The sequence below is a fragment of the Malaclemys terrapin genome, chromosome 10, assembly GCF_027887155.1.
Source record: "Malaclemys terrapin pileata isolate rMalTer1 chromosome 10, rMalTer1.hap1, whole genome shotgun sequence".
NCBI lineage: Eukaryota > Metazoa > Chordata > Testudines > Emydidae > Malaclemys > Malaclemys terrapin.
In genome coordinates this window covers 23,143,458-23,170,725 of record NC_071514.1, presented here as the reverse complement: position 1 = coordinate 23,170,725, position 27,268 = coordinate 23,143,458, and the positions used below count along the sequence as shown (strand labels likewise).

Genomic DNA, 27,268 nt, shown 5'->3' with positions numbered 1-27,268 from the left:
CATCCAAATCACAGGTCTGATTTTTCGGAAGTTCTGAGCACCCATATCTCTCTTTAATTTCTGAGTGAGATTTGAATCTCAACACCTCTGAAAATCAGGTCACTTTATTTAGGTTCTATATTTTGGAACCCAAACTTGAAAATGTTTGCCTTTATCTTTTTATGTATATTTGAAATGTAAATTTTCAAATTGAGACACACACCATCACAAAGAACTTTTGAAAAATAAACAAATGTTTGTATATTGCAGTATGTGGGGGGTTGTTTTATTATTTTGTCTGCAACAGCAGGAAACATTCTTGGATATATGGTTACAGGAGGAAAGAAGTGGGTGGTTTTTGTAGTTGTGGGTAGAAAAAGCTTGAGACTCCCATCCACAAGAGAGACTTATTTATTTTAGTGCTTAGTTTGCATAGAATTGCATTTAATATATGCATGTTACATTATTAGTCTAGAGACTCTGAGCCTAATTTCCAGACTTGGGCCTCATAAACCTCCAAATCCCATCTCTGGATGTTCGGATTGATCCTTAGGCACATAAAACTTTGGGCATTTATGCATCTAAGTCATATTTTGAGAGAGTTACTCCTCTTTAGATGTTCACATTTGAAAACTGGACAGCATGAATGATTCTGTTGATACAAACTGTTTGGGCATTAAAGAGGTTCACCATGTTCATAGGCTGTAGGCAATGCGAAAACCACACGCAACGATAATAGCAGTCGGTTCGGGAAATACACTGAAATCAGTTTTGATCAGAGACACCAAATCATTGGAGCCAACACGAGGACGTACCTGCTTGAGAAATCCAGAGTTGTCTTTCAAGTAAGTTTAAAAAGCCAACTTCAGTGAAATCACTGTTGTACAACTCGTTTAACTTTGTTAGGTGAAGTATTGCATAATTTGTATTAATCTTAGTGTGTACCTTTGTTTGGAATAGGAGTCTGTTATACATATACCGTATATACTGGTTCATTAGCCCGTTCGTTTATAGGCCGCTCCCCCCCCTCCCCCCCAAAGATGGTTAGGTAAAAATAGCAAAAACTGTATGACCCTTTCATAAGCTGACCCTATATTTCATGGGTTGGCAAACTTTGGCTCCTGGCCCGTTAGGGTAAGCCGCTAGCGGGCCTGAATGTTTTGTTTACCTGGAGTGTTCACAGGCACGGAGCCCCTCCGCTCCCAGTGTCCACGGTTTGCCGCTACTTCCCACAGCTCCCATTGGCTGGGAATGGCGAACCGCGGCCACAGGGAGTCAAGGGACTCCATGCCTGCAGATGCTCCAGGTAAACAAAACAACAATGTATTAGATATTCAATTCAATAATTCCATAGAGTTTAAAATCATCAAATTTTGGTGTAGACCCGTTTATAAGCCAACCCCCGCTCTTTGATGTGTCAGTTTTTTACCAAAAATATATGGCTTATGAACGAGTATATACGGTATATTCCGTCTCTGCTTATACCATATGGAGGAGAGCAGCAGAAAGGCTCTGATCTCACAGGGGAAAAATGTAGTGAGACACTATGTTCCCACCAATATCACCACATTGTTGTTGTTTTTTCCTCTCCAAGCCACAAAAATATAAGTCTTCTCCGTGCGGCCAAGATGGGGCAGGGCCAAGGGAGGAGGAGGAGGAGTTAGGGGATCAACTGCGCTGTGCAGTACATTGGCCTCTCTGGGAAAAGGAGCTTATTTTGAGTCATTCCTAATAGTGGCATAAAAATGAGAACTTACTGCGTGGCTTGTGTAGATTTTGAAATTCTATATTTCAGATTGCGGTTTAGAGCGGACTCTTGCGAGAGAAGGAATGGATGTGCCTGAGCTGTGTTTTATTTGCATTGTTTAAGAAATAATGTTCATGATATTCGAATACACAATGGAAATGAAGCTGAGGCATTTGATAAGGGCAAAATTTTCCTGCAAGTTTACTTAACTGAAATTAACATTATTCCTTTTGTTCAATTAGTTTAGATGGTACAGCAAACCATAATGTAACTTATTTTCCTCTAGCAAAACCTGTGTTGCTTCATTCTCAAATTTCAAGTTGTCACATTGGAGACGTGGCTAGATTAAGTCACATTTTTGGACAAGTTTAAGTGGAAGATGAAAGTAGATACTTTGAACCCTCTGTGGAGATGGGCTATCTAAATACTTAGACTGCTCTCTGAACTGAATAGTTTGAGTGATTGACAGACTCAGGCACTGTCCAAGCTACAACAATGTTAGAAAACTTCTATCCAAAGTGAGATTTTGGCAACTTGGTTAGCAAAATTTCCACTTTCCTCTTTGAGAAGCCATGTTGTTTGTTTGGGGTGGCATAATCAATTGAAATTCTTCTCTTATATATAAGTGATCAAAGATCTCATTAATTTTAGATGGATTTTTTATTTGCCCTGATAAAACCAGTGTTAATAGAAGCACATTGGAAACATAAACTTTTTTCAGTAACACATAATAGGTGACAGGTTTCAGAGTGGTAGCCGTGTTAGTCTGTATCAGCAAAAATAACGAGGAATCCTTGTGGCACCATAGAGACTAACAAATTTATTTGGGAATAAGCTTTTGTGGGCTAGAACCCTCTTCATCAGATTCATGAAGTGAAAAATACCTGCTCCTGTATTTTTCACTTAATGCATCTGATGAAGTGGGTTCTAGCCCACAAAAGCTTATGCCCAAATAAATTTTGTTAGTCTCTGAGGTGCCACAAGGACTCCTCGTTGTTTTTACATAATAATTTAACCTTGAAAGGATTTCACCTAACAAAACAGGTTGTGGTTAACACTAAACTTTGAGATCCAAAAATTGTAGCATTGTGGAATCTTATTTAACCTATTTTTCTAAGGCTCTAATCCTGCAAACACTTATGAATATACTTCACTTCACTCTCATATATGTAAAGTTAAATGTGTGTTTTATGTGTTTGCAGGATCAGGGCCTAATTATGTGTCAGTCATTATTGTACTGTGAAATAATGGTGCTAAAATAGCATGGAAAATATCTGGTGGTTGGTCAGTTGGTTTTTTGTTTTGTTTTTTACAAAAACACGCAAAACAAAATGTTGTACTGCTTGCTTGTAGTTGTGTTTATAATTTCTCAGGTATTCCAAACAGCTACCTCTGTACATCTGTTATCTAACAGATGGTTATAAAAATAGTTTTGAGAGCTTTCCACTTTCTGTGAATAATGTTTCAGTTAGCAGTCCCAAAGGAAGCAGTGCACATTGCTATATTTGCCAGCCCTTGTTAGTTTTTTAACTGAATCAATTATTAAATTAACAGTTTTGGCAAAGAACTCTGCACACTGACATGGGGTTTGGAGAGGAAGCGCCCTTGGTTTTGTCACAGTGAAAGTGCTTGCTGAATTCTAAAAGCATGCCCATTTTAGCATAGGCAATGTTTGACTCAAACTAAATTGCAATAAAATTTACACTTGGATAATCATTCACTCTTCTACAATTATAGTCAAATATCAAGTGTTTTCCATGTTTATTTTTCTTTCTCCAGTATCATGGTTTTCATTTCTTTCATTTGCAGTCAGAGAATGAACGAAATTACCACATATTCTACCAGCTGTGTGCTTCTGCTCTGCAACCAGAATTTAAGCATCTTAAATTGGGTATGTCTCAAGAAAGTAAACTATTCTTCACCTTTGCAGTGTTACATTTTAAGGATAGGATTTTCAAGAGCCCTAAGTGTCTTAGAGCACAAATCTTATTGACTTTCAGTGGGACCTGTAGGCCAACGTGTATGTCTACACCGCAATAAAAATCCCATGGCATGACTGTGGCTGGCCTATGTCAGCTGACTCGGGCTCATGGGCCTCCTACTCCATGGTTATAAAATTACAGTGTAGACATTTGGGCTCAGGCTGGAGCCTGAGACTTCACGAGAGGGGCAGGTCTCAGGGCCCAGGCACTGCAATTTTTAGCCCCACAGCCCAAGCCCTGCGAACCTGAATTAGCTGACCCAGGTTCTGAGACTTGGTGCCACAAGTTTTTCATCACAGAGTAGACCTACTCTAAGTTGCCTAGAGTTTGAGCCTTCTTACTGTAGTCCAGGGCTGCCCAGAGGATTCAGGGGGCCTGGGGTCTTCGGCAGCGGGTGAAGGACCCCGCTCCAGGGGCCCCGAAAAACCCGGCACTTCGGCGGTGGGTGAAGGACCCCGCTCCAGGGGCCCCGAAAAACTCTCGTGGGAGCCCCTGTGGGGCCTGGGGCAAATTGCTCCACTTGCGCACCCCCCCCCCCCCCCCCGCCCCGGGTGGCCCTGCTGTAGTCAGTGGCAAAGTTTCCAGTAACTTTAGAGGTGCAGGATCAGGTCCTTAGGTGTCTTTGAAAATCACACTCTTAACACTTTATTTAGTGAATATGCTTGTGAAAGATGCCATATTGACAGTCCTGGGGAGTGAAGGCTTCTTTATTTGTCCACAGAGCAACGACATGGTAAAAGCTCCATGTGAGCTTAAACTGCAATCTGGAGGACCCAGCTTCAAGCATAAAATGGTAGTTCATCTCCCTACCAATCAATCCTTAGCCCTCTGTTAGATTTCCAAAAGGGATGCTGGTTAGTGTCAGTTGTACTGGTTTTGTTATGTGGATTCCTTTTATTTCGGAAGTACACTAAGACCATGAGCTCATTTTAGAAGAACTATCAGATGGTAACGGCTTTCACTCCATTTTCATTCATATCTACTGACTTATTGAGGAAAGACTCTCTGTCCCACTGCCAAGTACATTAATTGTTATAAGTTTTACTTTTCATCTGTAGGGCATGCAGAAGAATTTAATTATACAAGAATGGGTGGCAATACTGTTATCGAAGGAGTCGATGACAGAGTAGATATGATGGAGACCCAGAAGACATTCACTCTACTAGGTAAATGAGAGTACTTGGCAACACATATTGATAAATTAGCAAAGCGAGCTTGGCTCTGAAATGACCAATGACAAACAAGTTTTGAAAAAAACTAGGGAGCATGTGTAGTAGTTACCTGCGGAATTTGTTTATGGCACTGCTGTTTTGCTATTTGCTTTAATGGGACTTGGCAACATCAACTGGCTATTAGCAATTGGTCTTCATTGTTAGTGGTATAAATTACTTAGAGCTAGAGTCTGAGTAGGCCTCAGCCTGGCGTGCAGTGGAGGAAAGGGAGTAAGGAGTCTTCCTACCTCTTATGTGATCTATTGAAGGGCAAAGCGGAACTGTCCCTGCAGCACTCAGGAGAATACAGGGATTTGTCCCTAATTGCCCTCCCCATCCCCAGAGATGTAGAGAGTAGCAGAGTTATAGCTCTGCACAGCAGCCAGCAGTGTCTTCACCAAGTCCTTATAGAACCGCTAATGATTATATACAGTATTGCAAGTATTCCTAGATCATGCTTTTTATTAATGGATGTTTCTATTGCTTTGAGTATTTCAAATGAATAGGGATTTTTTTTAAGGTCTGAAGGAGGATTTTCAGATGGATGTTTTTAAAATACTGGCGGCCATCCTACACTTAGGCAATGTGCAAATGACAGCTGTTGGTGATGAAAAATCTTCAGTCAGTGTAAGACATTCGCTCATTCAAATTCATTGAATAATTGTATTTAGTTTTTTTTATTTGGTGGGTCATTGCCAGTCCTTTCGTATCTTCCCCAGCTACCTGTCACGTCCTTCCTTTATCTCTGTTACAGGCTGTCTTGGGACATCCTACCTTGTGAGCATTCTTTGCCAAGACTCTGTGTACAAAATACTTGGTCTCAAGTGTGGGGTGCATAAAGCAGCCCTAAACCTGGCAAACTAAGGCCACTTTGGGATTCCTCCTGCCTAGCAGAATCCTCAACTGGTATAGAAGCATGATGGTGGTGTTTATGCCACTCCCCTTCCTCACTCGTGGCATAAAGGGGCTGAACAAAGGGAAGGTGTGTGGCTGAGATGTGCCTGCATCCAGCTGTTCCCCAGCTTCTGGAATGACCCCTTGGGGCTGTTTGCAGCCTCTGCAAAACAGGTCAGACTCAAGGCCATTCAGATTTGTGCGATTGGACCACACCAGCACTTGGTGATCCCAAGGTCAGGGAAACCATTAGACAGGTTAAAGCCACTTATGCTGTCCCCAGCCCATATGAGGTGCAGTTTAATTGGTCCATCCCTGGTTGTATAAATGGTCCTCTTCAGCAGTGCTTATTCTAGAAAAATGTCTATTGACATCAACAGGAGTTTTGCCTTTGTAAGAAGTGCCTGTGTTATTAAAAACTGATTAAACCAAACCAACAATCATAGGTTGAAATCCCAACCCCAATGAAGTTGGTGGCAAGGGTTCCCATTGAGTTCAATGGCGCCATGACAAAATCTTAGCCTTTGTAATAATCCATTAGTTACAACTTTTCATAAGATCTAGTAATGTTTATTTTTCTTCTTTAAAGCTGGAGGATAAACATCTCAATATATTCTGTGAACTTCTGGATTTAGACAATGACAAAGTGGCACAATGGTTGTGCCACCGAAAAATTATCACTGCCTCAGAGACTGTAATAAAGCCTATGACAAAACTCCAAGCTCTTAATGCAAGGGATGCTTTGGCAAAGAAGATCTATTCTCACCTGTTTGACTTCATTGTGGAAAGAATTAACAAAGCTTTGCATTTTTCTGGAAAGCAGCACACTTTTATTGGTGTTTTGGACATTTATGGGTAAGATTATCTCTGGTGAAAAAAATTATTTTCAGATGATACAACTCTCCTCTGTTTTCCAGTTCTTATTCCTACATATCTGGGAAATATGATGCATTTCCTACAATGAATTGGCATCCATTTAATCAAAAGGATGCAGTCTTCTGCGCCATAAAATCTTTTGCATGAAGGGCAATGGGAACTTCTTATTTTGATGAATATCAATATCTCTGTCTCAAGGTGACATTTGATCTTAGATTTAGTACATCTTAGGCCATTGGTCTTTGATATTCACCTTATCAGAAGTAAATTTGGGGAAATCAATTTAAAGTTGTATTGTCACTTTGACATGGGATGATGCTTCTCTGATGGCTGGATACATTAGCTTTAGGGTTGCTTTGTTCCACCATTGCAACACAGAGCAGCCCCATTGCACACCAGGGTTTTGGTCATTATGTCTAAGACCTTGTCTACACTTGCAGTGGTGTGTAGAGTACATGTAGCTATATACTGCAGTGAAAGGCAGGCTGTGTCCACTCTCACTGTGGTGTGTAGCTATATGGGGCAGTGAAAGTTTCCAGCAGTGGGAGGCAGCAGGGAAAGGTTCTGAAAGGGGGAGGCAGTGAGGAGAGGAGACTTTCCCCGCTGCTGGAGTCCCTCACTGTGGAGGGGAAAGGCTCTGGCAGCAGGACACGACACTGTTAAAAATAGCAGTGTAGGCATGGGAGGCTCTGCTTGAGCATGTAGAGAGCTATGTAGGGTATATTGCATAGGGTTCAGGCATGTAGGACACTCTACTCAGTTAAGCAGTGCCTCACCATCTACTCTGTTTATACCCAGGCTAGCTGGGCGTGCAATGTCTGTACTGTACAGGCCACCATAAGTGTAGACCGCTGCTAAGAAACAGAAAGTTTAGGAAGTAATTTCCTTATAAGCAGCCGTTTTCTCTCAAAGTCCCATAGGACATTAGCACTCACTTTTAAATGATCATGTATTTATTTTTTTCTCCCATCTAATAATATCTTCCCCTAATTTTTAAAATGTATTTCAGGTTTGAAACTTTTGATGTGAACAGTTTTGAGCAGTTTTGCATCAATTATGCTAATGAAAAACTGCAACAACAATTTAACCTGGTATGTACGTATATTTTGCTGCAGTTGTATGTGTTGATTGGTGTCTTCTTTGTAAAGATTAGCAATACTTAGAAAAGAGATTTTCTTATATTTCAGATGTATATTTTAGTGCATGTTACACAAATATTTTACCTTACCATTGTTTTCCAAATGCCTATATTTTGTTCCTGAGTTAACATGTACTTTTCATAATGTTGACATTTTTCATTAATAGCATGTCTTTAAACTTGAACAAGAGGAGTATATGAAGGAAGACATCCCATGGGCTCTCATAGACTTTTATGACAACCAACCAGTCATTGACCTTATTGAAGCTAAAATGGGCATTTTAGAGCTGCTAGATGAAGAGTGCTTGGTAATTTTTAATTTTTTATGCTTATGAACTGGTATGAAAACGTTTCTGCGGGTTGTGTTTCAGGCAGAATTTGTGGTTTAAACCATATTCTAATTCCTTTTAAATTAAGAAGATGAGCACTTTGCTGATGAAGTGATCATTCTCTGAATCTTTGTAATCTTCTAAAGTTGTAAAGAATCTCTATTTGATTATTTTAGTTTAAAACCATTTGCTCTCTTGTTAATTTCTTTTCTTATTCTGCATAAAATTCAAGCTTCCTTTTCTCACTTTCAAGCACTCCCTGACTGTACCAAACCTACATCTCTGCCCTCTTCTCCTTCTACCAGCCCTGTGCACCATCTAGGCTTCTCTTCTCACCATTCCTCTCCTTTTTTCCTTGCCCACTTCTAACTCCATTTTCCCTTCCATTATGCCACATACCTCTAGAGGCCCTTCCTCTAAAAGGGAAAGGATGGCCTTAGAGGTAAAGGACAGGCATAGGAAAGAGAATCCAAAGTGATTCTGTGTGACCTTAGCAAGTCACTTTTGACCTGATTTTCAGAATCCAATCCATGCATAGGATGGTAAAAAGTTACTGATCAAGCCCAGTGATTCACCCAATACCATTCTCTTGGTCTGATTGTCATAGATCTCTTGGGGCAGTTAAATTATGGCTCATTTGGAATTATGTTGCCACTGCCCTTTCAGAACAGGGGGCAGTGTTCATAGCAGGGAGGTCTGCCTGCCCACAGAACTTTCTCAGGTTATGTACCGGAGCTGCTTTATAAGACCCTGTTTCTTCTTAAAATGGTTTGCCCAAGGGAATTTCTGGCTATTCTGAAAGAGATTAAAACTCAGATGCTGTTTATCATCACAACACATTGTATGTCTGTTGCTTGAATAGCATTTATTGGTAGTAAGTAGCTTCCTCATTGTTAACATTCCAACAGTATGTTATTAAACAGCCTCACAGCTTGCTTTTTTATAGTTACCTCAGGGGACTGATGAAAATTGGCTTCAAAAGCTATATAACAATTATATCAACAAGAACCCATTCTTTCAAAAGCCAAAAATGTCAAACACATCTTTTATCATCCAGCACTTTGCTGATAAGGTAGGTGTATATTTTACTGTATTATTTCACCATTTTTCAACCAGCATAACATTCAGAAAGGAAAAAAATCTATTAAAATGTAAATGGAATTGTGCATGTGCTATCTTTATAAGCTGTATTCAATATACCAGCGGGGGTCCTGGGCCACGCGCTGCTTTCCAGCCTCCCCCCCAGCACTAGCAAGGGTCCTGGGCCACCACCCATGGCACCCCGGGACTTGCCCCCACAGAATCCCCTGCCCAGGTTTTAGTTAGCGGTATATAGTAAAAGTCACAGACCTGTCACGGGCTGTGAATTTTTTGTTTACTGCCCGTGACCTGTCCATGACTTTTACTTAAAATACCCATGACTAAAACATAGCCTTAGCTATGGGCCCACAGTGTGCTGTACAAACAGATAGGAAGATAAAGTCCCTGTCCCAAAGAGCCACAATCGTAAGTTGTGAGCATAAGACCAAAAACTTCAGACTAAGGTTGCAGAAAAAGCATACAACGTACAAGCAAAAGAGTCCGGGTTCCAACTGATGCACATCCAGTTAGTCCCATCAGGTTTTATTAGTATCTTTATTTTATTTATATTTGAAACATAGTTTTCAGTTTCAGGGGCCACTTAGGGTTTAAGTCAGGGGAAATGAGTAAGAGAAGGCAGTAGATAAATGAGAGGAGATCATTAGAAGGAGGACTGTCCAACCTCAATGTGCATGATGACCTTAAGAGAAGGTGTTCTGTTAGTCTCAAAGGTGCCACAGGACCCTCTGTTGCTTTTTAAGAGAAGGTGGTTAGCTGTCAAGGAGGTTTCCTCTGCTAACTATCGAGAACACTGAAGGCTGCTGAATGTGGTAGCTGGGGCTGTATGCCGTTCCTAATCAAAACAGAAGAAAAATGCAACTGGCTGCATATTGGGCCAGTGGGCCCAGCTCTTACAACTGCGGGTTATACATCTGGCACAATGCAACTGATAAAGGCAGAATTTACCTACCGTGGTTAGGAATAATAAAAATATTGGACCAAGTCTTTGAGACCAGCCCATCTGCACCCAGTGGCGCTGCCCAGGGGTAAAGGAAATTCCTTACATTAGTTTTTCATGTTGTTGCCGTTATGATTACTAATTTCACTTTTTTGCACAGGTAGAGTACAAATCTGAAGGATTTCTGGAAAAAAACAGAGATACAGTGTATGAAGTATTGATTGACATTTTGAGAAACAGCAAGGTTAGTAAATTCATCCTGGCTGATTATTCTACTAGAGATACCAGAATTCTTGTGGAATATGAATAAAGATTAAGATGAAAATACTTTGATCTAATGTTATTAAATTAAAAACGCTATACCTGAAAACTCTAACAATGGATCTAAAATAATTCCAAACTGTATACTTTTAATTTCAAAGTGACACTGCAAGTTAAAAGAACACTGTTTAGACTGATTCTTATGTATAGTTGCCCTGAAAGTTAATATTTTTAAGTATTTTTGAATAATGTTCTTCATAAACAATATTTTGAAGCTTGAAACTGAAATCTCAGTTTATTAAAACTGCTTTTTTTTTTCTTGAGGTGTATGCAAACTGATCTGTTGCGTAGCTTATCATGTCTGCTGGCACTGTTTATTTTTAAAAGGAGATAAAAATAATGGCAAGGCATAGAAAGAATTACACTGACTTTCAAGCAGATGTAAGATGAAAATCAAAAGAGCTTTATCACTTTTTGTCCTACTACTCTTGACTATGCAGCTCTATTGTTAAGAATCTAACTTAAGTTGACAAAGAAAAACAAATTATTAATTTTAAATAACCTTTTTAAAATAACATGAATAGTCTGAATTTAACCCAGTCATGTAATCATGTCCACGCGGGTGTATCCCTGTACCCCCAAACAATTCCACTGATGTCAGTGAGACTCCGTGCAGGTCTAATTGCAGGCTTTGGGTCTTTGTGAAATGAAGTCCAACAGTAATTGCTTTCTAGTTAGTTATGAATCTTAAATCAAAGGGTCCAGTCTCAAAAGCTACAAGATTTGGCCTAAGATCTGAGACTAACAATGTCTGTTCTGTTCTGTCCTGTACATCCATTATTAGAATTCTTATATTAAAACATTATTACAATTACACAGTGTTAACTGTGATCCTTTCTTTTATGCTTTTAGTTCCACCTGTGTGCAAACTTTTTTCAAGACCATCCAGTGCCCATTTCACCCTTCCGGTCAACTATAACAGTCAAATCTGCAAAAACGATGGTCAAGCCACCTAACAAACAGTTCCGGACGACGGTTGGTAGTAAGGTATAGAGTTTAGCTCAAGCTCTAAAGACTCATGTTTTTAACTATAGAGCAGCGGTTCTCAAACCGTGGGTTGGGATCCCAAAATGGGTCGTGATCCCATTTTAATGAGGTCGCCCAGGCTGGCTTAGACTTGCTGGGACATCAGGCCAAAGTCCAAGCCCCACCGCCCGGGGCCAGAGCTGAAGCCCGAGAGCAGCGGGGCTCAAGTTACAACCCCACCCTCACCCCACCTGGGGCTTCAAGCCCTTTGGCTTCGGCTTTGACCCCACCCACCCGGGGTGGTGGGGCTTGGGCTGGCTCAGGCTTCATTCCCTCCTCCTGGGATCTTGTAGTAATTTTTGTTGTTGGAAGGGGGTCACGGTGCAATCAAGTTTGAGAACCCCTGCCCCTAGAGGTTTCCAGTTCAGTCCCCGACATCAGCCAAGAGGGGGGTGGCCATGATGCTTCAATATTCCTCCTAAAACAGCACTTTTTAGACACAACAAATCCTGCATCTTGGCAGGGGGCTAGACTAGATGACCCTTACAGTCCCTTCTAACTATAAGGGTCTATGATTCTATAAAGTAGAAAATATTGGTGAAGTGCGGGCATTCAGGAATTTGTACGTGGGGGCGTGAGATTCAGTTTTATTCATAAGTGCGTATCTGGTACTATGGTATTTAGAAACATTATTCTAGGATGTCTAGTGTGCTGTACAGCTAGGGATAGCCCCAGCTACTAGTATCCCAGTTTTGTGTGCAAGTGGGTGTGTTTGTGTGTGAAAACATTCAGGGTAAATAGTGCCAACATTTTAATGATCAGAACTCCGAGAGGGCTGCTGCCTATATTTTTGTCACAGTTTCCAGTTAGAGACTAACTCAGAATCAAAAGTCAAAGATGAATTGCTTTGATGGGAATGTTAAATTAGCTAAATTGTTACCTTAATGTTTTCTAGTTCCGCAGTTCTTTGTATTTACTTATGGAAACGCTTAATGCAACCACTCCTCACTATGTACGGTGCATAAAGCCAAATGATGAGAAGTTACCATTTGAGTGAGTACACTAGTGCTGTTGAAATACTATGTTATCTTTAATATAAAGCAGTATTCTAAGACTGAATATATAATCTTATTTTTCAGATTAGCCAAATATCAGTAAAGTGTTATTAGCTGAAGTTTACATATAGAATGTATTTTATTCCTGTAAAGATTACTAAAATAAAACAATTTAATATTTTTATATAAACAATGAATGTTACATGATTCACCTGGCCATAGTTATTAAGTCACTGGAAAATTCTCTGAGTTAAAAGGTTTCAAGCCACGATTTTTTTTGTTTATTTGCTATAACATTTTTGGAGGGAATGCTGACCATTTTAGTTTTAGGTGGGTAGATATTTTGTATGAGTGTGCTTGATCTTCTATGACATGGATTAGTATAGTTGGGAGAAGTCGTCGCTACTTCATACTAGCTTCCCTTGTAACAAAAATATTTATAAAGGTGTTTGCTCTTTTCTATGAATGTTTCTATGTGCAATGTCAATCACATCCAAAATGTTTGCCTTCTTCCCAAAATACTTACAACATGCACTGAAATAGTTGTGAATAAGAAGAGCATTCTTAATGTTATGTGTATGTCAAGTGCTTCAGAATTCCCATAGCCAGCACTGCTACCAATAGCTTTTAAAGTGGAGTAGATTTTAATCACAACAAGCATGCATGCAACCATTAATGAGTTTCATGTGCAGAGATGCAGGACAATCTCTTGGCTCAGAGATACGATGTCTGTTAGTAGTGCTGACAGATACATGCATTGACAATGGAGATATACACCCTAATTCTGCCTTTGTGGTACCATGTTACACAGCCACAAAGATCTGTTGTTCAGGAATTGGCATTCTAAGGAGTGCTTAAATAGGCTTTGAAAACATAAAACACTTTATTAAAGTTGCTAGTGAGAATTTACCTGTATGTATGTTATATATTGAGAATACTGTCTGATTCTGTGCCATTTGATAATATACACTTTCAAGTTTAGCACTGAAGGGAACAAAGCCTCTGTAAGAGAAAAATAAATGTATTGCTCATTTGTCTTTTGGGTGGAAGCCCTGAAGTTTTCCATGTTTTTTTCCATATAAAGAATTTGGGTCAGACACAAGATATCCTGAAAACTCCCTTGGGACCCTTAGTGCTTCAGACATGAATAGAAATACAGAATGGTTTATATTTCTTCATTTGATCTAAATATTATCAAAGAAGTATTCATTCCATTAAATACCATTTTTATGAATAAATTCTGATACCAGAAACCCTAGAAATGAAATACATTGTTGTATGGCCAAATCTTGCAAACACTTGATCAGTGGGTACTAAATTCTACACTCAGTAGTGTTTGCAGGACGAAGCCCTTAATATAAAAGGGAGGGAGGGATGTGTGTGTGTGTGTGTGTATGGGGGGGGGGGACGGACATTATTATATAATTCAGAAATATTTAACACCTACAATTTTATTTTGTTTTGGTAAAGAACCTCTTAATTAAACTGTGATATCTCCAATTATGCATACAGGTACTAATCTCTGCAAGAAGTACAAACGTTATAGTTAAATATGGCATATAAAAACTGGAAGAAAATCATGTATAAGTTCTGTTCCCTTAGGTTTGACTCAAAAAGGGTGGTGCAACAACTGCGAGCATGTGGTGTTTTGGAAACCATTCGAATTAGCGCCCAGAGCTATCCATCCAGGTACGTGACTGCTCCTTTTTCTTGAATACATATATTTAGATCTGATGAAATAATTTACATTCACCAATTTTTCATTTTATAGGTGGACTTACATTGAATTTTTCAGCCGTTACAGCATTCTCATGACGCAGCATGAACTCTCTTTAAGTGACAAGAAAAAGATTTGCAAGACTGTTTTGCAGCGGCTAATCCAGGTTAGCGTTTCTGTTCTGTGCTGTCATCTGTTATAAATAAGGCTACGATTTAGTCATGGGTATTTTTAGTAAAAGTCATGGACAGGTCATGGGCAATAAACAAAAATTCACAGCCTGTGACCTATCCAGGACTTATTCTATAAATACCCCTGACTAAATCTTAGCTGCTCCTGGGAACCTGGGGCGCCGCTGCTCTGGGCAGACCCGGGGGCCAATGGCTGGCCACTGCTCCCGACAGCCTCCGGGGCCACCCCTGGGACCGCTGCTCTGGGATGGCCCCCTGGGCCAGCCACTCTGGCTGCTGCTTGAGTGGTCCCGGGTCCAGCTGCCCAGGGCTGCCCGAGCAGTTGAACCCAGGGTCGCCCCAGCCGCTGCCAGTGCGGCTGGGGCCAGCTGCTCGGGCGCTCTGGGGTCAGCCACACCTGCAGAAGTCACAGTGGTCCCAGAAAGTCACGGAATCCATGATCTCTGTGACAGACTCGCAGCTTTAATTATAAATACAAAAGATCCAATTCACAGAAGTATTTATTCTTTAAATATGAATGATGATTTAAATATTATTTACCTTATTATTAGGTAGGTCATTTAATCAGCTGTGGTGTAGTGGATTGAGCACAGGGCCTTTGTTCTTTCCATCGGCCATTGATTCAGTGTGAGCAAATTATTTAACCTTTCGGCACCTCTGATTCCCTATCTGTAAAATAGGTATAATGATACTTTACCTGTCTTTGTAAAGCATTTTAAATAAATGAAAAGAAAGTACTACATGCATGCTAAGTATTTATTTTTTTTTAATATATTCTAATGGGCCTTGCATGGTGGAATACAGTAAAGTGCAGTGCTGTTCTAAGAATGTGTTATCTTGCAATCAAACTCTCTGAAGCCAAAGCTTTCCATCCTCTTGAACTGGATAATTGAGTTCCTTGCGGTTTACTGTATGTGGCTTCTTTCATCTTAAGACTTCCGAAAGCAGCCTACCTGCTCTAAACATTAAGGATCCCATGACACGTTTTGCACCTAGGCTATTCCTGGCTGAAAATATTTTCTTCCCTCTCTTCAATCATTCCTGTGTGACGTATATTCACATTACACCAGTTACTTGTAGTCCTTCAGCTTAGAGGTGACTGAACTTCAGCTGAAGTATAAATACAGAGAGCCAGAAGCTGCCTTCAGTTACACCCAGAGTCAGTTAATGGTGTAACTGGGAGGAGAATTTTGGCCATAGTTTGTCATACAATTACATCTCAAAGCTCTTTACAAGTGCTGTGTGACTATAAAATATATAAAACTGACCCTATGCAAATTCCTCAGTCTCTTTTAGCATTTAGGTCCCTAATTTTTGAAGCAGAAAGATTGTGGAGTGAGCACAGTGATCAAATATTTCCCCAAATCCGTAGGGAGGATGCTTGTCATTAACTGTGTTTCTGCCATTTTGGCATAGCTAGGCTACAGTTATTTACGCCCATCCCACTGCCCCCCAAAAATGAGAAGAAGATTGCAGATTATAAATAAACCTATGGTTTTCTTTTGCAGGATCCTAACCAGTATCAGTTTGGGAGAACAAAAATTTTCTTCAGAGCAGGGCAGGTTGCTTATTTAGAAAAACTGCGGTCAGATAAACTGAGACAAGCATGCATCGTGATCCAAAAGAATGTTCGAAGCTGGCATCAACGGAAGAAATTCCTCCGTATAAAACAAGCAGCTGTTACAATACAGCAGTACTTCCGTGGACAGCGGGCTGTACGGTACTTCATATGGACCTGAAAATGCCTGTGGTGTTATGTAGATATTCAGGAAGTACTCTGTCAAATTTCAAATGCTGTGGCCATATCTCTGAAGGTCTAGATACCCCTAAATAACACATAAGGGAGCTCCCTGACTGATGCTGAGTGGCTTACTAGTGGGTCCAAAGTAACTGATCCCCTTCCGAAACCTAGAAGGGGTCAGGCAGGCCACACAAACTAGCTTCCTGTTCTCTTGATGTCCCACACCCTCCTGTGTGCCAGGACCATGAAAGCTTTTGCAGTTCTGAGGCTGCAAAAAACCCACACAGAACATGCTGTCAGGGAGAACTATGGCTGGAAATGGGAGGGTTCAAAGACAACTGTGTGGGGGTTGGAAAGGTCTGGGATGTTCTTCTGCCCCCTCTGCTGAGATTGGTCAGGGAGGAAGGTTTCTTCAGGGCAGTGGGCTCCTGTTCCATGGTTATCCACCGTATTTAAGAGCTGTCATCCAGCACTAGTGCAGCAGCCTAGCCCCTTCACAGTCTCCCAGCTGTCACAGTGAGGGGGACCAGCTGCCTAACAGGATAGTGGGGGGGGACACAGCCTCCCCAGATGTCACTCCCCACTGAACCCAACTCTGTATGTGGCTGTGAAGGAAGCCGGAGTACTGGAAACACCACAGATGCCCCTCAGAGGGGCTTTCCCCCACAGGATTTGATTAGCACTCTGCGCGCGTGGGCTGAGCCGGACCAGGCAACAGGGCTCTGTGCCCACTTGGCACTTGAGTCACAATTTGGCTCTGTATGTTAGACTTGTTTTCAGGAATAGTCCAAATTAAAATGTTACTTAATGTGAATCCACCTCAGAGTAGGGAACACCCCTAATTTTAGATCCAAATTCACCTCCATCTGCTGTGATCTCACTTTCATCATTTTAAATTACTTACATTACAAATATTCACTCATGAAACTGGGACTATAGACATGTCATTTAGTTAGAAGTATTGATCCCACATAATCATAGTCATCTTATCCTATTTCGGGGGGGGGGATGGTCCAACCTTTGGGACTTGAGAGGATGAGCACAAGGAGTCTAATATCAAATAAAATAACTTTATTTTCTTTCTAATTAAGGCAAGCTATCACTGCTACAGCTCTAAAGCAAGCATGGGCGGCTATCATTATTCAAAAGTACTGTCGGGGATATATAGTCCGTAAACTTTGCCAGCTCATCCGCGTGGCTGCTATAACAATTCAAGCTTATGTGCGAGGATTTCTAGCAAGGAAGAAATTCCAAAAGGTACAGCCATTTAAGAATTTGACCAAGATACCAGTGTTGGGAACTTTTGTGTTCTAAAACGGTGGAGGCAAACTCTAGTGATGCTTAATGCTGTATCTTTGACATGAGGTACTCTTGAATACTTCAGCATGTGGATGAAATGTTCTAGTTCATAATTTCAAGCACTTTACAATTTTTAAAATGTTGGAGGTAGTGTGCTTTGATTATTCCAATGGTTCGGATGTGCAATTTTAATAAGTTTCTATTTTAAGTGTTAAAATCCTAACATGGTCATTTATCCCTGTAGCTAGAATGACAGAACATCTGAACAGATGTTGGTTGATCCACCAGATAATTGTATCAAGTATTAGAGGGATAGCCATGTTAGTCTGGATCTGTAAAAAGCAACAGAGAGTCCTGTGGCACCTTTAAGACTAACAGATGTATTGGAGCATAAGCTTTCGTGGGTGAATGCCTACTTGTTCGTATGCATGTAATGGAAATTTCCAGGGGCAGGTATAATAGATAATTGTAGGAGTTTATTGTTCTCTTGTTTTAAAGATGCTCAAGGAACACAAGGCTGTAATTCTTCAGAAATATGCCCGGGCTTGGCTTGCAAGACGCAGATTTCAGAATATTCGGCGATTTGTGTTGAATATCCAGCTTTCGTACAGAGTTCAGCGACTGCAGAAGAAACTAGAAGACCAGGTAGATGACAAGAATCCATTTATGTTTTTTATTAATTTTCTTTCAATGCATTTCTTTTATTGCGAATCAATCACATTGTGAATTAGACATTTACACTAATAATCATCTGCAGTTCATTAGACAAGAAAAATTTGCATAAGGGATATGGACCCTGATAAGGGCACAAACAACCACAAATTGTCTTCCCATACAGGCACACTATTCTATATTTGTCCATTATGGGGCTTCCTTGTACTTTTTGAAGCATTTGGTACTGGCCCCTCTTGACAACGGGATTCTGGACTAGAAGGGCCAATGGTTAGATCGGGTGTGGCAGTTCCTATGTATGCTGCAATTGTTCAGTCACATCTCTTTGATCCTGTTCACACTGGGATCAGAACCATATTAGCTGCAACTCTGTTTAGATGCATTTGCTGTTTTGGGGGTTCTAGCATGGTTTTCTTTCAGGGTCAATTTTTTGAGAGCCATATTAGCCAAACTGGTTCTATAATATGGCTTTAACCTCATTTTCAGACAGAATTTCCCTGGTTGTGGTGAACATAATTGAGCAAGGGGAGGGGTCAGGCAGTAGATTAGCTGTTTTCTCATAACTGAGGCAAGGGTAGGTGGTAAATTGTTTTTGTTGTCCACGTGTTACTTGATTCTGTTCCTAGAGGTCATTCTTTACTAATACAGTGTTCCAAATCCAGTTTTAAAAAATTGAGAGAACAAATATTCAATTATTAGAGATTTCCAATGACAGACACAAAAGGTGGGCCTTGGTAACTGATGGAGGGATAGAGCAGAACCTGTTGCAACTGTTTTGGGAAGGGAAATGTCTGTGTGTATTACACTAATAATATAAGTTACTAAACAGAATGGAACAAAACTTTAATTTGGTTTAATATGAACCCATGTTTGTTCATTTTAGAACAAAGAAAATCATGGCTTACTGGAGAGGCTGACTCACCTGGCTTCGACTCATGGAAATGACCTAGATACAATCCAGAAACTTGAATTAGAGCTTGAAAAATTAGCCACACAAAAGAGAACCTCTGAGGAAAAAGGAAAGAAATATAAGGAGGACACTGAACAGGTTAATCTTCCTGTTCCTGGTGGTGGTTGCAATATAAGATAATTTATTAAGTCTTTTAGTTACTGTGACAATGGGTTTATATAGTGCCTGATCCTGAGAGTTGTTAAGCATCTGCAACTTCCAACAAAGTCCGCAGTTTCCTTTAAACTGTAAGCCCTCGGTTTTAATGAGAGATTTTTTTGTTCCTTGTTAATTTGTGTATTTTATTAACGTCTTATGTTTGTAGAAACTCTCAAAACTTGAGAAACAGAATGCAGAACTGCAAGAACAGAAAACATTCTTAGAACAGAAGCTCCAAGAGGAAACCAAGGAAATGAAAGGTACAATAAGAAAGCAGATGTAGGGCAGCTTTACAAAGCTGCAGTGGAGAAAAGTCATAGTGCCAGCTCCTCAGCGGGTGTAAGGGGGCATAGTTCTATTGAAGTCATCAGAGCTGCGTCTGTTTATTATAGCTGAACATCTGGCCTTTACTTACTCATCTCTGAAATGCTCTATTTAGGGTATGTAGTGCCCAGGCTCTTTATTCTAGAATCCATCAATGTAGGAACAGAAGCTTTCCTCTCTCCCTTGCCTCTTGTCTCTGAGAGAGCTCATAGCATTCCCTTCAAAACTCTTCTCTTTGCTTGATTCTTTTAATATATTGCTCTTAAAAATCCAAGTTCTCTTGAAAGGTTAGCACGTGGAACCAAAATCTGTCATGCTAGTTTAGAACCCATAACATGTTGCTTTCATGTTGTTTTAGAACCCATAGCATGTTGTTCTCAGTGATACCTGATGACCGAACAAGGAGTAATGGTCTCAAGTTGCAGTGGGGGAGGTTTAGGTTGGATATTAGGAAAAACTATTTCACTAGGAAGGTGGTGAAGCACTGGAATGGGTTACCGAGGGAGGTGGTGGAATCTCCTTCCTTAGAGGTTTTTAAGGTCAGGCTTGACGAAGCCCTGGCTGGGATGATTTAGTTGGGGATTGGTCCTACTTTGAGCAGGGGGTTGGACTAGATGACCTCCTGAGGTCCCTTCCAACCCTGATCTTCTATGATTTGTCAGAACTTGCTTATGCTGTGGTCCTGCAGCTCAGGATTAATGTGGTTATATGTGATACGTTAATTCAAAACTAAATTATCCAAAGAATTGCTTGTTAAAACAAAACTCACATTCATGATCTTAATTTTTAATTTACTCTAAATGTTCACGGGTGCATGAAGAGCCTTCAAATATAAAAAATGTTTCCACAGATAAAATGGATGACCTCACAAAACAACTGTTTACTGATGTACAACAAGAAGAAAGACAAAGAATGTATGGAATTTAAGTTTTTAGTTGTTTTAAAACTACATTTTTCTTTCTCTCTCTGCCTTTCTTTCTCTTTCTGAAAATGTATTATGCGTATGTAAACACAAAAATCGTTCAGTTCTCCAAGGCTATTGGGGCATATATGTCGTGCCCAGAGCCAGCTCTTCCTGTTACACACACACACACACACACACACACACACACTCTCTCTCTCTCTCTCTCTCTCTCTCTCCCCCCCCCCCCCCCCCACCAACATTTCAAAGAAATAAAGGGCATTTGCTTGAAAATACAGGACAAAGCTTAGTTTTAAGGCACGGGCCCTCGCTACACACAGTGTTTCCATTTGTGTCCAAAACCACATAGTTTGTCCACACATTATGACCCTTTGTATGATTGTTGCTTGAAAACATACCTTTTTATCTGATAAGATTCTTCACAGTAGCTCCTTAATGGATATGATTTGTAGAACATTAGACACCAAATAAGAGAGATCCCTTAAAATACAGGGAAATGTGGTTACTCAACCTCCCCAAAAGTTGGAAACCTTGTGTCCTTCTCAGGTGTATCTGGTTCCAGCTATAAGTCAGTTTGCAGCATGCAATGAGGCTCTTTCTCCTACTCCTCCAATCTTTCCTTTTCCCCCAATTCCCTCTGACCTTTGCAAGCCAGTCTGAGGGCTTGTCTACCAGGGGATCAATGCATCAGCGGTCGATTTAGCGGGTCTAGTGAAGACCCGCTAAAACGATCGCGGATCACTCTCCCGTCAACTCCTGTACTCCACCAGATCAAGAAGAGTAGGGGGAGTTGACGGGAGACACATCGCATAGTGTGGACCCTGCGGTAAGTAGATCTAAGCTACATCGATTTGACTTGCGCTATTCAAGTAACTCACATTGCATAGCTTAGATCGAATTTCCCGTGTGGTGTAGACAAGGCCTGAGTGAAGACTGTCTCTACCAGCTGGGTCTCACAGGGAGCTAGCAGGAAATACAAGGATTCTTGAGCTGTATTACTGGCTGGGGGTACATCTACACAGGAAAAAAAAAACCTGCAGCAGTGAGACCCTCCTCTGTGACAGGGTTTCAGAGCCCGGGCTCCAGCCCAAATGGGAATGTCTACACTGCTATTTTGAGTCCCATAACACAAGCCTGAGTCAGTTGACCTGGGCTCTGAAACTTCCCCCTCTCCCCCAGAGTGTAGACTTTTTCCCTTAGACATACTTTGTTCTGCCTCTGAGCCCTCTACCTCAGTCCCCACAGCCAGGTGGATGTAGGGAGGCTTGGGCACATTTCTGTCCTCCTCTCATCAATTTTGCAGATGATTCTGAGAAGCTAGGCTGGGATTTTCAGAAGTGCTCAGCATTGGCCTAACTCTGCTCCCACTGAAGTCATTCAGAGCAAAGTTAGGCTGACACTGAGCACTTTAGGAAATCCCACCCACCTCATTTACCTGCCCGACCCATCCCTCATTTTCTCAAGCCCAAGTTGTGGTAGAGGATTTCACCAAGTGTCTTCTGTGACATGTACAAGGGAGAATATGTCCCATTATTCTTAGATACCGTTCGTAACTTTCTGTACATTAAAAGGTTGGTTTTTTTTCCCATTCCTGGTTATTAGGTCAGTAAGTGATATTAATAGTTGACATTATTTACCTTCTATTTTTAGTCCCACCTAATATTTTTTACTCCTACATTTTATGCTTTTTTCAGCTGAAGGGTGCACCTTGTCCGTCATTCCAGCTGATCCTGTTTCAATGGCTATATTTCTATATGAACTGCAGATGTAATTTTTGACTCGCATAGACATATGCATGCTAGCTTTGACTGAGCTAGCGCCCTGAAAACAGAATTGAAGCTGCAGTGATGTGGGCAGCAAATCATTCCGATAGTTGCAAGTGTAGACGTACCCATAGCCTTCGGACTCCAAAACTGCAAATCAAATGAAAAAAAACAGAACAAAACACTTTTTCACATGAAGACGGGTTTTTAAAAAGTGCTTTTTTTCTGATTCCATGCAGAATACTTGAGAAAAAGTTCCAAAATGAGAAGCAAGACTATGAAAAAGAGATTGAGTCATTAAAGGGAGAAATTAAGACTCTCAGAGAAGAGAAAATTAAGCTGCAAGATCAAATTCAGGAAGAACATATCATTCAGGATGACTTAAAACTGGAAGTAGGACAACTTAAAAAACAGGCAAAGGTAGGAGGAATGTTTAAGTAAACAAAACCAAGGATGGTCCAGTTTATTTCAGTTTCTTCTCTACATACTGCAAATAGAGAATTTCAGTGCTTTATCAATAGTGCATCTTTTCTGTTTTGTTGCTTTAAAATGTACTGTACATAAACAAGTTGTGGTTGGTAAAATCTGATTGAGGCAATAGTGTATATTTACTGTTGGCGTCAATACACATTGAAAAACCAGACACACACACACAATTACTTTCATTTTCACAAATGGCAGCTGGTTAGTACATTTATTTGAGTGTAAAATCTGAAAATTGCACTTCTCACAAACCTGCTACCAATTAAAAACAAAACAACAAGAAAACCTGTATTTATTGTCCTGCTGAAAGGAATATTCATAACCTAATTCTGCCCTCAGAATAAGCACAACTTCAAATGTAGCCAATGAGAACTGTGCATATATATTGGAGGACTGAATTGGACCTTAAACATTTGTCCATTAAAATATGTGAATCAACTTTTGGAAGAAGGTATTAATTCATTAGGAGGACTTTTCCTAAATATAATTTATTCCCTTTTGTAAACAGAACCTGTTTGTGTGTGTGTTTAAAAACACCAAAATATTCTTCCTTTGAGTCAAATATTGTAAAATAAATTATTTTATATATATTTATATATATATATATATAATATGCTGTGTCAGAATCTTACTATTAGGTTTTCTCATATAGGAGAATATTTGGGACAGCTGACTGGACGGATTTAAACAGAACACATTTTATATCTTATGGCATGCTGGTCAAACCATTGTTAATTATAATACTGTTTACAACTTAGTCGATATCCCATCTTAGTCACTCATTTTTATCTCATTGAACTCCATCTCATTCTGAAAAAATTGTGCAATTTAGATGATACCTGAATTGCAAAAGGAAATTGAACTGCTCCAGACACAGAAAATGGATGTGGAAAAGCAGGTCCAATCCCAGAAGCGAGAAATGAGAGGTAATTGACAACTATGAAATTCAGAGCATTTACAGACATTTACGATTCTGTTTTAATTGATTAAATGTATATGTTTAGTTGTGTCGGTTTTTCTAGATATATTATAAAAAGTAAAAACACTCAGAGGTCAAAACTTCTCAAACAGACATTAAACAAACAAACAAACAAACAAAAAAACCCAACTAAACCCACCTGCCCAAACCCAGCATGAACTCCATCCCATCAGCCACATTATCTTCCACCAGAAAAAGCCTGAGGAAAACAGGTGAGTATTGCTGCGTGCTGAATGAATACCAACACCAGGGACTCCTCACCAAGAACACTCTGCTCTCAGTCCTCTCTCATTTAAACAACAGTGTTGTTAACTCAGATGATTGCTCTTGCTTTGGGATCACATGACAGAGGAGTTGGCGTCCCAGCCAGCCAGCACTCAACCCATTTGCAGATCAAAACTAACACCTTGAATTTAACTCAGAAATGAATAAGTAGCTAGTACAACTTAGAGCATGGTTATAATGTGCACTCTAGCCCTGATTCAGCAAGGCACTTAAACACATGCCTAAAGCACATGAGTAGTCAAAGGGATTACTTGCATTCTTAAAGTTAGGCATGTGCTTCACCGGAGACTCTGAGAAATGCTGCTTAACAAGAGTGCTGCCAATTTCTACACTCGCTGCAACACCTAATATCTTAAAGGTGCAGCCTCCGTGTAAATCATCTTGCAGTAATCAAAGCACTAAATAGCAAAGGTGTGGATAACTCCAGCAAGGTCCAAATTCAGAAGGAGAGGACATAACTTTCATATCAAGTGCAAATGATAGACAGCATCCTTGGCATTTGTACCTACCTAGATATCCGTAAAGAGATAATGATAGAACGAAGTCCCTGAATTGCACTCCTTAGTTAAATTAAGTATATGCATCATCCACAAGCAAAGAACTTGGATGGTTTAGAAAGAGGCTGATGTGATTATTTGTATGACATATATAATCTGAAAATTTAAGGAGAAAATTCATTCTTTACATAATGATGTTTATTTTCAGAAAAGGTGTCAGAAGTAGCAAAACAATTTATCGAGAGCTATGATGTGGAGGCTGTAAGAAGCAGGTAAAATATATTTTTTCTAGGCTTTTTAAAATTTCAAAACAAACGTCCTACTTCTAAGAGATTTAATTTCTTCTTCCATACACATTTTATATTGTCTTGCCTTGTGTTTTAGGCTGTCCATAGAAGATTTGGAACATTTAAATGAAGATGGAGAACTTTGGTTTGCTTATGAGGGCTTGAAAAAAGCCACAAGGTTAGTTTAATTATGTCGTGTAATGTTCATAATTCTGGTCTGAGATTCAGAGGATAAACAGTAAGGGGCAGTAATAAGGAAACTGGTCTTATAGTATCATAATGAAAGCATCTTGTAACAAGTGAACAAACATTGCCTAATAGCAGGATAGTTTAGGGCTCCGTCCAGCAAGTTGCACTGTTATGAAGTCAGTGGGACAAATGCATGAATAAAAAATTACTCATGAATAAAACTTGCAGGATTGAACATTAAGTAAGAATGGTATTTTAATAGTGCAAGCATTAGAAGCATATGGGTATTTTTAATAGCTAGAGATCTTTCCATGGGGATTCATGAGACTAATTTCCATATTTCTTAATGTTTTGATGAAAGACCCAATCTTTTGAGTGGAGAGCCACGGGCTGAAAGGAACAAAAAAGCTCGGACTATCTTGGTGGATATATTGTGTACAAGAAAACTTTTCCTAAGCTTTGTTTTAAACCAGTCATATCGTTTTTGTTTAGTATTGTACAGCTAGAAAAAAGAAAGATTTTTTACTCAGAAGCCTTTAAGAACAAGTGTTACTAGTGAGATCCATTTATTTTGGACTAAAACCACACTGCACATAATTTGGGCATTTTGTATTTTACCGTGAAGGTCCTTAATCCACCTGAAACGGTTATTTTCTCTGATTTACATGTCTGCACGTGGTGGTGTTTCTTTAAAGGTTCTGAAGTTGTTAAATGAAATCTCTGTTTACAGACATGAACAATACATTGCATGCATATCAGGAAAGATGAGATAACTGAATAGCTTTGAACTGTATAGTCATAAACTATAACATAAAACTGAAAACTGTTTAGATTGAAGCCTTGTAATGAGAAACAAAATGTGTGTGTGTGTGTGTTCTGGGATATCATAATTGGTCTGAATTCCCAGGGTGTTCAGATTCTGGAGTTGTTACAGCTCTATGTTACCACAGTGCCTTGTTTTTACTTTGGTTTTGTCTTGACCCTGGGAGAACGCATATTGCTGCCAAAGTCATACTCTGTAGCTTCCAATTTTTGTTTTTTAACAGAGTGTTGGAAAGCCAATTCCAGTCTCAGAAAGAGAACTATGAAAAGGAGATTGAAGCTTTGAACTTTAAAGTTGAACATCTTAGTCAAGAAATTATCCATTTACAAAAGTTGTTTAGGGAGGAAAATGACATAAATGACAGCATCCGACTTGAAGTTAGTAGACTAACATCGGAAAACATGGTAAGGTTCAAGTACTACAGAGGTTAGTACTATCTTGTAGGACGGAACCTTTTCTCTTATTACCTTGGGACAGAATCCTGCCCCAAATGTATTTGTGGCATGAAACCCTCAATATTTCTGCAGGTACTTCTGTGAATCTTGATGGACCCCAGAGATGTAGCCATGTCAAAATGCACAGCCACCCAGCCTCTCTGCCCACACTGGAGTAAAGGCTGTGGTGATGCCCAACAAACTGCCATACATGCAGACATCATCAGGAGAGGTGACAGACTTGGTTGGCCTGGTCTATAACCAGTTTGTTCAACCACGTGAAGCTCCTCTGTGTTAGCCCCTTACTGCTGTGTAAACCTGGGCTGAGAAATGCCCTCAATGTGCATTTTCGTCGTAGTCGTCAAATGTTAAAATACTCATTTTAGAAACTCTGACTCAGCGGGAGCTGCGTGTTCATGCACCTGAAAGCAGAATGTGGCTCATGTAGTTGATACTTTCCTAAGGAAACAGACAAATCACAGTGTGAGCTTAGATTGTATTTTAACCCTTTGTATGCCCATGTGACTAAAACTTATGATTTTATAAAGGATTTTGTTCTCAAAATATTGTCATGGTGAACATCAATAGGCTCATACAAGTATTATGCTGGACACACTGTATGCTCTTCCTTGCCATGCTTATGGGATTTTTTGTTTCAAATTACAGTAATAATTTGTGCAAATATGCAGTTTTACACTGGACAGCTATTCAGGAATAGAAACATCTATTTCTAAGCTTTTAGGTCATTTGATTAGGGAATTAGCGAGAAAAACAATACCAGAGCTTTAGCATTGATCAGGAAGCTATCCTATTTAGCCATTTCAGTACATCCATAATTTAAACAACTGGTTTGAACATCAAATAAGACTGCTATTGTTTGACTGATGGTACGTGTTTATCTTTCTCATCGGTATACGTCATAGCTTAATAAAGAGAGTTTCTTAATGGAAAAAAAACCTTTCCAGAGCAACACAAACTAGAATCGGAATTACATAGTATGTTGCATGCTGAAGGTACA

General features: G+C 39.9%; 1 protein-coding gene across 1 annotated transcript in view; it reads left to right on the top strand.

The window, feature by feature from the left end:
• The window catches only part of MYO5C (myosin VC), a 57,803-nt gene that overhangs the window by 13,640 nt on the left and 16,895 nt on the right, over window positions 1-27,268 (top strand). The window contains exons 6-29 of the mRNA XM_054042994.1: window positions 681-824; window positions 3,536-3,617; window positions 4,767-4,874; window positions 5,440-5,546; window positions 6,403-6,668; window positions 7,699-7,780; window positions 7,995-8,135; window positions 9,103-9,232; window positions 10,359-10,438; window positions 11,368-11,502; window positions 12,437-12,534; window positions 14,139-14,225; window positions 14,308-14,419; window positions 15,953-16,164; window positions 17,277-17,442; window positions 17,983-18,129; window positions 19,040-19,204; window positions 19,431-19,524; window positions 20,439-20,502; window positions 22,513-22,693; window positions 23,589-23,682; window positions 24,726-24,789; window positions 24,902-24,982; window positions 26,040-26,220. Of these exons, the coding sequence (XP_053898969.1) occupies window positions 681-824; window positions 3,536-3,617; window positions 4,767-4,874; window positions 5,440-5,546; window positions 6,403-6,668; window positions 7,699-7,780; window positions 7,995-8,135; window positions 9,103-9,232; window positions 10,359-10,438; window positions 11,368-11,502; window positions 12,437-12,534; window positions 14,139-14,225; window positions 14,308-14,419; window positions 15,953-16,164; window positions 17,277-17,442; window positions 17,983-18,129; window positions 19,040-19,204; window positions 19,431-19,524; window positions 20,439-20,502; window positions 22,513-22,693; window positions 23,589-23,682; window positions 24,726-24,789; window positions 24,902-24,982; window positions 26,040-26,220 (3,021 nt within the window). The remainder of the gene's footprint in view (window positions 1-680; window positions 825-3,535; window positions 3,618-4,766; window positions 4,875-5,439; window positions 5,547-6,402; window positions 6,669-7,698; window positions 7,781-7,994; window positions 8,136-9,102; window positions 9,233-10,358; window positions 10,439-11,367; window positions 11,503-12,436; window positions 12,535-14,138; window positions 14,226-14,307; window positions 14,420-15,952; window positions 16,165-17,276; window positions 17,443-17,982; window positions 18,130-19,039; window positions 19,205-19,430; window positions 19,525-20,438; window positions 20,503-22,512; window positions 22,694-23,588; window positions 23,683-24,725; window positions 24,790-24,901; window positions 24,983-26,039; window positions 26,221-27,268) is intronic.